Here is a 10,792-nt window from a genome sequence, read left to right on the forward strand (position 1 = left end):
CTTTAGTGCGGCTCCCGTTCGTTGTGCGCCAGGCCCAGTACTGGGCGTTTGGCACCTGCCCTCTCACTCCACCTGCCGACCTAGCTGGTGAGGCGTCGGTATTGCTAGTGGGAAGCTCAGGCCCAGAGAGGTTCGGTGACTGGCCCAAGGTCACACAGCTGTTAAGTGACCCAGCCAGGGTGGCATAAAGACGCCAGAGCCTCTCTCAAACCCTCCAAGGGACGTGGGGGCGCTTTTCCGGCAGTAAACCGCTTTCAAACGCTCGGGTTACCCTAAGCGCCCGCCAGCCGGGCGCAGCCCCCCTCCGGCCCTCCCTCCCGGACTCGCATTCGCCCCCGCCCACCCGCCGCTCTCCCGCCGGCAGCTTGAGTCTCATCGAGTGCGGCCCGGTGCACACCGCCTTCCCCGAGAAGCTGGAGGGCGGCCTGGGCGGGGTGCTGGACCGCGCGGACGCCGAGACCCGCGACCTCTTCTCCCGCTACCTGAGCCACTCCGAGCAGATCTTTCTTGAGGCGGGGCAGGACCCGGAGGACGTGACCGAGGTGAGCGCAGGGCCGGACTGCGGGAGCGGGGGCAGCGCTCCGGTTCCCCAGCCCAGCCCCGGCCAGCGCGCCTCCTCCCGCCGCTGCAGGTCTTCCTCCAGGCGCTGCGCGCCCCGCGCCCGGCCCTGCGTTACTTCACCACCGAGCGCTTCCTGCCCCTGATACAGCTGCGCTTCTCCGACCCCAGCGGCTGCAGTTACGTCGCTGCTGCGCACCAAGCAGTGTTCGGCGACCAGGCCGCCGAGGGCTCAGACGGCGCCGGGGCGGAGGCCGGAGCCGGAGAACTGGGGGCACCTGAGCTCGGAGCTCCTCTTGCCGCCCCGAAATAAAGGCCTGGTTCGCCGCTGTCTCCCGCGCTCTCCTTTGCGGCCCCGGGTTGTGCGGTTTGGGGATGAAAAGGGGCTTTTCACTGCACCGCACTTGTGTGATCACTGGCGCGCGCGGCGGGTGGATGATCAGGAAAGAAGGTGTTAGCCCAGGTTATACCTACGGAAACCAAGGTCCAGAAAGGGAAGGAGCTAGCCCAAGGCCTCAAGTGCGCCTCAGGGCAGGGAGAGTGGTCCCTGGATTCCTGAGGGGTGTCTGCAGCAGTAGGAGTTAGGTGGACTTGGGTGCGGGGACAGTCGGCTTGTGACTTGGCTCCCACGAGTCCTGGGACCTTAGGCAACGTCCTACCCTCTCCGAGTCCATTCTCTTACCCGCAAAACGGGTATAATACCTATGTCATGGATTGTGATAAGAATTAATTGAGATAATGCCCAAAAGTGCTGGTATAGAAGTCTTAATAGCAGGCCCTGACTATTATTATTACTACTGGTGGTATTACTATTGTGATTATGTTCCCATGTGGAAGCCAGTTGTGTAAGGAAGAAACAAGGCTAAATGAGCCCAAAGGAGACAGCCCCACTCACCCCTCTCCTTGCCCTCTGCCCTAAGACAACACTCAGCAGGAGAGATCCCCCCTCGCCCAGAAGCTGCCTCTCACCAGAGGGTCAAGCGGAAGCTCCAGATCTGCCCTGTGGTCCACGTCCTCCTTCCGGAAGCCAGCAAAAGGAGCTGGAGTGGCAGCAGCCACTTAAAGGGCCTGCGGGGTTGCAGAGCAAATCTCCCTCTAACTTCCTCTGAGGTTGGGTGCTGGAGGAGGCGTGGAGATAGAGACTAGGTGAGGAGGTTGCAGGCAGAGGAAAGCAGGAGGGGTGCCGCAGGAGGGGCTTAGTAAAGAACATACATTAGCAGACTCATCAGGTACACAACACTCTGGATGATGGCACAGGTGCCTCCCCGCGTGGCAGTAATAATGTCCGAAGCCATCCTGTTTTGGAGGACAGCTTTCTCATTAGAGACCTAAGGACGGGCTTTGCTGGTTATCATTTAAGGCTTGCTGGATGCAGTTAGTTAGTAAGGGCACCTGTGTGTGCTGTAACATCCCCTGTCGGCTGGGGAGGCAACACTGTCAGTTGTGAGGATGGGGGTGGGGGCGGGGGCCGCGTGGCGGGATATGCCAGACCAGACCTTCACTTTCTCCCCTCTTTTTTTTTTTTTTTTGGCCACGTGGCTTGCGGAACCTTAATTCCTCAACCAGGGATGGAACCCATGCCCTCAGCATTGAAAGCTCAAAGTCCTAACCACTGGACCACCAGGGAATTCCCACCTTCTCCCGTCTTTTAATGGTGCATCTTCCATTCCAAGTGTAGCATGTTTCAACGACCAATCCCTCACTGGTTGGGAACTCCGATGCGTGTCCCCAGACTCCTTTGGCAGTTGCTTTGGGCATTGTTTAGAACACATAGGTCATGATGTTACTGCATTAACCAAGTCACCATATTTCAAGGGCGATCAGGTATCCTTGGCAATATGCCATCCCACCCAGGCTTTACAGTGGCTGTTTTTTCAATGCACCCAATCTGCTGTATCTACTGAAGGGTCAGTTGCTAGGGCTTGTACCCAGGCTAGGGCATCAGTTTTCTGATTGCCAGGGGATGTCAGTGCCTTATGAGCCAGGATGTGGAAGACAGTGAGGACTGCCTCAGACTCTTGCAGATGAACTCAGGTGTCTTTTCACACATCTTGTACAAGGGCTGATTTTTTTAAAAATTTATTTTATTTATTTTTGGCTGCACTGGGTCTTCATTGCTGTGTGTGGGCTTTCTCTAGTTGTGGCGAGCGGGGGCTACTCTTCGTTGTGGTGCACGGGCTTCTCATCGTGGTGGCTTCTCTTGTGGAGCACAGGCTCTAGGCACGCGGGCTGCGGTAGTTGTGGCACGCGTGCTCAGTAATTGTGGCTTGCGGACTCTAGAGCGCAGGCTCAGTAGTTGTGGCACGCGGGGCTTAGTTGCTCCGCGGCATGTGGGATCTTCCCGGACCAGGGCTTGAACCCTTGCACTGGTGGGCGGATTCTTAACCACTGCGCCACCAGGGAAACCCAAGGGCTGTTTTCTGATCATCCATCTCTCAGCTTCCCTTTGTCCAAGCCATAGGGTTAATCCCTTTAGAACAGCCCAACTGTTCTGAGTTCAGCCCATTGGCTGCTGCAGTTCGTTCCTGTTTCCATCCAGATGGTGTCAGTGTTGGGCAGAATAGCAGCTGCAGTTCATGTGGGTGGGTTGCCCCGACTAGACCCAACTGTATACCAGGCATCAGCGGGGATCCCTGCCCCTACCCCGCCTCTCTACAGACTGCAGGGGACACCCCAGGTATAGAGGCAGGGGAATTTGGAGGATCTACATACTCTTCAGGGCCTAGTAGCACTTGAATTTCTAGAGACAGTGGGCTGGCAGGCAGGGTGCCCCTCTGTTGCAAATGGGCCACTTAGTCAACGTGGGGGTTGAGCCATGGCAGAAGTGGGTCCATAGAACATAGTCTCAACCCCGCCCTTGATAGGAAGGGACGTTCTTACCATGATATGCTGTTCTTTCGTGAGAGGCTATAGCTGGTGGGGTGTTCTGTGTACATTGCGAGGAGCTGTTGCTCTATGAGGGGTACGTTGGGGTTTCTGTCCCCCCCCGGCCAGAGCTGGGACCAAAATCCTAAGGGTGCTCTCCTCTCCTGTTGTCTCTGCCACAGTGTGTTCCGAAGTCACAGACACATCTAACTTAAACGGCTGCCCTGCTTGGGAGGTGCCCAGAGCTGCGATCAGCTTCACAAGTACTTTTTCCATCTCAAAGGCAGCTTGCTGCCCTGACCCCCAGTTCCACGTTCGCCTTCTCTTCATCAGGCGGCATAAGGGATGGAGGCATTGTGCCAGGTGGGGAATAAAAGTCCCCCCAAACCCCAAAATCCCTGCAAAGGCTTGCACCTCTTTCTTTATATATATATATAAATTTATTTATTTACTTATTTTTGGCTGCGTTGGGTCTTCGTTGCTGCATGGGGGCTTTCTCTAGTTGTGGTGAGTGGGGGCTACTCTTCGTTGCGGTGCGCGGGCTTCTCATTGTGGTGGCTTCTCTTGTTGTGGAGCATGAGCTCTAGGCACGCAGGCTTCAGTAGTTGTGGCACGTGGGCTCAGTAGTTGTGGCTCGCGGGCTCTAGAGCGCAGGCTCAGTAGTAGTGGCACATGGGCTTAGCTTGTTGCGGAGCAAGGGCTCTAGGCATGCAGGCTTCAATAGTTGCACATGAGCTCAGTGGTTGTGGCTCACGGGCTCTAGAGCGCAGGCTCAGTAGTAGTGGCACATGGGCTTAGTTGCTCCGCGGCATGTGGGATCTTCCTGGACCAGGGCTCGAACCCGTGTCCCCTGCATTGGCAGGCGGACTCTTAACCACTGCGCCACCAGGGAAGTCCCGCTTGCACCTCTTTCATATTCTTAGGGGTTGGATAGGCTTGTACCTTATCAATCACAGCTTTTGGAACAATGCACGTCTTACCCCACCAAACAACTCCCAAAAACTTTACGGGGGTGCCTGGGCCTTGAATTTTCTGAGGGCTCACCACCCATCCTCGTCCTCACAGATGTTCCAGCAAAGTCTGCAGAAGGTCCTGCAGCAGAGGCAAGTCTTCACATGTTAACATCATCTCATCAATGTAATGAGCCCATTTTACTGATGTGGGGAAAGAGAATAGGGACAGGTCTTGGGCTACCATCCCATGCCATGTGGTGGGGCTGTGCAGGTGGCCTTGAGGAAGCACTTGAAAGGTCCATTGTTGCTCCTCTCACATGAAGGCAAACTGATGTTGTGACTCAGTGGCCAGGTGTAGACTGAAAAAAGCATTCGCTAAGTCAGGTACCGCATGGTATGTTCCTAGGATGGCGGCCAAGGTATTGAAGGCGGTGGCACTGTTGGGCACAGACACATGGATGGGGCTTGTTCAACTCTCCATAGTCCACGGTTGTCCGCCATGAGCCATCTGGCCTTTTTACCAGCCATACCAGGCTGTTGAACGTACTATGGGCAGAACGCACCATTCCCACTCAGTGCAGTTCTGGAATAGTTTCTTCTTTTCTTAAGCCCCACCCACCCAGGCAATTTATATTGTTTGACAGTTTCCACTCTTCCCCGGGGGTGGCAGGCTTACCGTTGTTCCCAGTTGGTGTTCCCCTCATCACTGGTTTGATTACTGTAACCCAGAGGCAGATTCGCAGACATAGGTTTGCAGAGCTTGACCTTGTAGGATATCAATGCCCACTATGTTCTCTGGTATTAGAGTGATAAAACTCATATTCTCTCTAGAAAAATGGTACAGATGAACCGGTCTTCAGGGCAGAAATAGGGACACAGATGTACAGCACAAACATATGGACACCAAGGGGGGAAAGCGGGGGTGGTGGTGGGATGAATTGGGAGATTAGGATTGACATATATACACTAATATATATAAAATGGATATCTAATAAGAACCTGCTGTATAAAAAATAAAATAAAATTCAAAAAACAAATCTCATATTCCTGGGGTGTGGAGGGGCAGGGAGAATGCCCAATTTGCTGTATGAAAAGGACTTTCCTGACTATAACCATTTGCGCTTTATAATTCAGTGGCGCTGAGGGGGCCAGAAAACTTCTGAGGGTTACTGTGTATTACAGTACATCCGGGGGAAACTCCCTGGCGGTCCAGTGGTTAGGACTCGGTGCTTTCACTGCTGTGGCCCGGGTTCAATCCCTGGTCGTGGAACTAATATCCAGCAAGCTGTGCAGCACAGCCAAAAAAAAAAAAAGGAAGGAAGAAAAAGATATTAGAGTACATCTGGCTCCAGTATCCCCCAGAGCTGTACTTTTTTTTTTTTTTTAATATTTTTTTTTTCCTTCCTTTTTTTTTTTTTTTAATATTTATTTATTTATTTGGCTGCACTGGGTCTTAGTTGTGGTATGCGGGGTCTAGCTCCCTGACCAGGGATCAAACCTGGGCCCCCTGCATTGGGAGCGTGGAGTCTTAATCACTGGACCACAGGGAAGTCGCCAGAGCTGTCACCTTTTGTTTATTTCTGGAAGATCAACCAGTAGTGAGCTCCACAGGAGGCCTCCGATTGCCTCCAATGGGCCTCACCTGGAAGCAGTCTTGGCCTACATCCTATAACCTGGGCACGTGGGAGGCACCCACCTCAAACAGGAGAATCCCTGAGGCCTCTGCTGGAGCGGGCAGGGCATCAGGGATGGTAGGGCCAAGTGGGCAGTTCTGAAATGTTATGCAGGTTTTAAGGCTTCCCACAGGCCAACCAGCACAGCACTGGATGGCCGATGTATCTTTTCAGTTGCGTTCCCAGCAGCAATGAAGTCAAACCACGTCTGTTTCCGGGTTACTTTTACCAAACCCTTTACAGCCCTTCAGGATAGGCTTTTGGCTTTTCGAGCTCCCTCTCTGTCTTGGGTCTTTCCTGCAGGCCAGTATGTAACTGTTCCTGGGATTTGTTGGTTTCCTCTAGATCAGCAATGGATTGCCCAACATCACGAATGTCTTGTCCCACAACTGGGCTCAGCGTGGATATTACTGTCCCATACCAGGTGATGGGGGTTGTCTGGAGTATCTTGGCTTTCATTCCTGCAGTGACTGTGGCCTGATCAGGCCCTTCAAAGATAGGAGCATAGATGGCCTGTCTCACTCCCAACTCCCTAAGGAGTTGTTACACCTCCTCTATAGATTTCCAGGGTCCCACATGCCCAGGGAAACCCCTCATATTGGGACAAGCCTCCCTGCAGGTTAGAATAATCCAATCTATAAGGGAGTGAGGACCTCGAGCCCCCAAGTCCTATGCAGATGCTTCAGGAGGGCAGGCTGTGTGGTGATGTTGCTCATTTTCTCTGCCTCCTGCCCAGCCAGGGAAATCATCCCCATGCCCCCCAATCCCATAGCCATACTAACCATGCTTGGATACTTTCCCTGGCCTTTTTCTGGAATTCGGAAGCTGTATCACTAGTCTCAGTGGACGTTTATTCTCTCATCGTGAACGTTTCCTGAATGGGGGCTGCCCTGCTGGCTGGGATGGTCATCACCTGGTTTTTGTTTTCTTCTGCATAGGGGTCCTATGGCATGGGGTGTTTCATGTGTTTTACTGTCAGTCACCACAACACCCCTGCCCCCCTTCCCTCTCTTCACTTTCCTGGGGATTCCACCTCTTAGCATCCAGTCGGGCTTTGCCAAAAGCGTTTGGACCTTAATTTGAGGCAGCTCTCGAGCTCCTAGCTTTGTAAACCGCACAGTAATGTCTCCAACTTATCATCCCACTCCCCCACCCCGCCTGCCAGCCCCGAAGTGAGCAGAACAGTGGACACTGCACGTCCTTCTCTAACCTCAGCTCTTCTCCCAGCTTTTACAACTTGAGTTTCAGCCTCTAGTTAGGCATCAGTGGCCAGCGACCTGCCCACAGCAGTGGCCAGCCCACCCTGCAGACATTCATCTCCCGTCTTAGCCGCGGTGTGCCCTGCACAGTTCCTCAAACAAGCACATTAGACCAGCCTGCGTTTCCCAAGATTTCCCATGCAGGTGCCTCTTTCCCAAGGTCCATTTCTTCGGTCTCCTGGCAGGCTTGCCAATGTTGATTTGTAAACTGGCCCCATACACAGAGGGCAAAGAGAGACTGAAGGAAGAGACAGCCACTCCAGATTGGTAGGTGGCAGGTTTAATAAGCAAGGGAACTTACATACGAGGCTTGTCCTGGGCAGTGCTAGAAGAGTAGATCTCTGCACCTGCACACCAGAATCTTCAAGTCTCTACAGAGGCCTTAACTGGGTTCAGTCACGTAAACCATCCAGTTGGTCGCAACAACACATTGCCCTCTCAAGTCTGCGTCCTTGAAACAGTTCCCACTGTGGGAGTCGTGGGCAGACTACATTCCAAGGACACGGGAGGGGTGAGCAGCCTCTGACTGCCTGTGTCCAGTTCAAGGGTCAACTGGCAGTCACGTCATCCAGATGACCTCCTCCAACAATGTCTAAGTAGGCATGTGAGACTGTGTGTCCAGATGTTTCAGGGAATTTCCTGCCCGTCTTTGCGGTTTGCTTCTTCAACTGGACCTCTCTTTAAAACCCAACTTAAGATGTCTTTGCAAGAATCCTGGTCTCAAGGCCTTTGTGGCACTAAAATTCTTGTGGCACTAAAACTCTTCCATCCTTGACTCCAGGACCAAATGCAGGTTCTGTGGGGCCAGAGGCTTATACGCTTTGGGAGACCTCTTTAGGAATACAAAAACCACAAAATTAAGTATGAAAGTGAGAATTTATTTAGTTTTGGAAAATAAACTACAACACATTACTGTAGTGGAATCCTGGAGACTGGTTTCCCTCCCTTTTTAGATCGTCCTGGATAATTTACCCGAAATGTTTCCTGATGGCAACCTGGCTTTGTCCTCCCACGGAGATTACCAATTCCAGCCTCTCCAGCACTCATTAGCTTCACGGTAAACCCTCGGCACTAAGTCCCACCCCTCTCCCCCCCCACCCCCGCCGCCCCCTTTTCTCCCGTCCATAGGGACCATTCTCTGGCAGCTCTACTGAGCTCACACGCAGAGCTGTCCTCCTCCTCCTCTCTCTCCGTAAAAAACTGTCATATCACTGGTTCTGGGTGATGTGGAGGGCACTGCACGGGAGCCACGACACATGGCCTCTGTCCTTACCTCCCCAGATGTCCCTGGAACACACAGGGCGTCAATTTTTCCATCTGTGAAATGGGGGCTTGGACAGAATTGTCCTGTGACCTCCCACATGAGGATCCTCAGACTGGGAGGGCGCCAGGAGGGCTCTGGGGACGCCGAAACCTAATTCAAGTGCTACCCTACGACCCCCACCTCCGTCCCCGCGATTTACGCAGGAAAGCCAGGTGTTAGTTCCTCCTTTGCCGCTGTCTCCTGAGGGACCTGGCTGAAGCCAACCTCTTCTCTCAGAGTCTGAAGGGCACCCGTGTGAAACGGGCTTTGAAGTCCGCCTTGACCTACTCGGCCCAAGCCCCGTAAGGTTGGGTTTTGGAAATGTTTCCGCGTATCTCCCACAGCCCAGAGCTCTGCTCCTTATCAATGCAGGTGCCCCACCCCATGAGAAATCTCGCGAGAATCCCTCGCCGAACCAAAGTTGAGATGTTTGGCCTTTCTCGGGTTCCGTAGCTCGGAGTCGCAGCACCGGAACTAATGTTAACTGGTCGCGGCTGGGGAAGACTTCGCGGTGGTGCAAGCGGAACCAAGGCCCGGAGGTCTCAGTAAGTAGGACGCGAGCCTGAGCATCCCCTTTTAGTACTCTCCTCCGATTCCTTGAAGATCCTGGTGCCGCTCAGCAAGAGCGCCCAGGATTTCTGGATCCCCAGCCTTATGACTCAGGGGCTTCTGCCGAGTTTTCCCTTCCCGGGATTTCGATGCAATTCAGCGAATTCACCGCTCCGTCTGAGAAATGATAAAACCGAGATTTAGAGCACAGCCCCGAGGCGCCGTTTGCCAGGTCCCGTACCCTCCCCCGGGTTCCTCTCGATCCGCACTGGGAACGCCATCCCTGCTCCAGGTCTCCCTCTCTTGGGTCCGAGTCCTCCTACAGTCTTCGGCCTCAGACACATACCACTCAGTAACCCTCGCCTCGTCTCCCTGACTGTCCGCAGGCCTGGGCAGCATGGCCGTATTCCGGTCGGGCCTCCTGGTGTTGACAACGCCGCTGACCTCCCTGGCCCCTCGCCTGGCCCCCATCCTGAGCTCGGCGGCCCGGTTGGTGAATCACACGCTCTATGTACACCTGCAACCGGGCATGAGCCTGGGCGGCCCGGCTCAGCCCCAGTCCACCCCCGTGCAGGCCACGTTTGAAGTTATCGATTTCATCACGCACCTCTACGCTGGCGCCGACGTCCACAGGCACCTGGACGTTAGAATTCTGCTGACCAATATCCGAACCAAGAGCTTTCTCCCTCCCCTGACCAGCTCAGTCCAGAACCTGGCCCACCCGCCGGAAGTGGTGCTGACCGACTTCCAGACCCTGGATGGAAGCCAGTACAACCCAGCCAAGCAACAGCTCGAGCGTTATGCTACCAGTTGTTACAGCTGTTGTCCGCAACTGTCTTCGGTGCTCCTATACCCCGATTATGGGCCTGGAGTTCTGCCCGTGGGGTCCCTGGACGTCCCCTTACCCTCCACCATCAGCCCAGCCTCCCCCGTGGGCAGGTCTGCCAAGCAGCCAGTGCGTGGCCACCAGCGAGGTGCTGTGGGTGGCACGTTTGACCGCCTGCACAATGCCCACAAGGTGTTGCTCAGCGTCGCATGCCTCCTGGCTCAGGAGCAGCTTGTGGTGGGAGTAGCAGACAAAGACCTGTTGAGGAGTGAGTGAGAGAGACTGAGTTAGGGCAGTCTTACCCTCCCCCCAGGCCAAGATTGAGGAAGGGTGGGGCCATCCATTACTTCCCACCACTCCCAAGTGTCACAGTGCCTGGCACTCAGTTGGCACTGAGGGAATTTTGTTAAATGAATAAATGCAGCTAGGTGTTTCGAGGTGTGTGGTCTAGTCACCATTCAATCAGGATCCCACAGATGTGTAGCCAAGGAACCTGCACTTTTAAACAAATTCTCCAGGTGATGAATCCTAAAGTTTGAGTCCCAGGGAATAAATGGATGAGTCAGTTGTAGGTAGCAGTGCCATAGGCAGTCAGAGGAGCCTCTCGGAATTCTCTGGCTCTTGGAATTCTCCATCTGACTCTGATGCCTCCTGGCACTGCTAGTTCTCTGCACACGCGCCAGCCCTTGCAGCACTATTGTGCTTGCCTGCTGCCTCCTCATAGCTCCCCCGTCACAGACCACTGCCCAGCTCCCCTCTGGAGATAGGATGCTTAGGGACGCTCTCCCCTAAACTGGCCCACGCTC

The 10,792-nt window shown here is 54.2% G+C and overlaps 2 protein-coding genes across 2 annotated transcripts in view; both read left to right on the forward strand.

Annotated features, from left to right (window-relative positions):
• The window catches only part of HSD17B1 (hydroxysteroid 17-beta dehydrogenase 1), a 1,907-nt gene extending 1,036 nt beyond the window's left edge, over window positions 1–871 (forward strand). The window contains exons 5-6 of the mRNA XM_007449848.1: window positions 365–542; window positions 632–871. Coding sequence (XP_007449910.1) covers window positions 365–542; window positions 632–871 — 418 coding nt within the window. The remainder of the gene's footprint in view (window positions 1–364; window positions 543–631) is intronic.
• An 8,224-nt stretch (window positions 872–9,095) lies between these two features.
• The window catches only part of COASY (Coenzyme A synthase), a 4,298-nt gene continuing 2,601 nt past the window's right edge, over window positions 9,096–10,792 (forward strand). Inside the window, exons 1-2 of the mRNA XM_007449849.1 lie at window positions 9,096–9,156; window positions 9,547–10,254. Of these exons, the coding sequence (XP_007449911.1) occupies window positions 9,558–10,254 (697 nt within the window). The 5' untranslated portion in view covers window positions 9,096–9,156; window positions 9,547–9,557. The remainder of the gene's footprint in view (window positions 9,157–9,546; window positions 10,255–10,792) is intronic.

The sequence above is a fragment of the Lipotes vexillifer genome, unplaced genomic scaffold (assembly GCF_000442215.2).
Source record: "Lipotes vexillifer unplaced genomic scaffold, Lipotes_vexillifer_v1.1 scaffold2106, whole genome shotgun sequence".
NCBI lineage: Eukaryota > Metazoa > Chordata > Mammalia > Artiodactyla > Lipotidae > Lipotes > Lipotes vexillifer.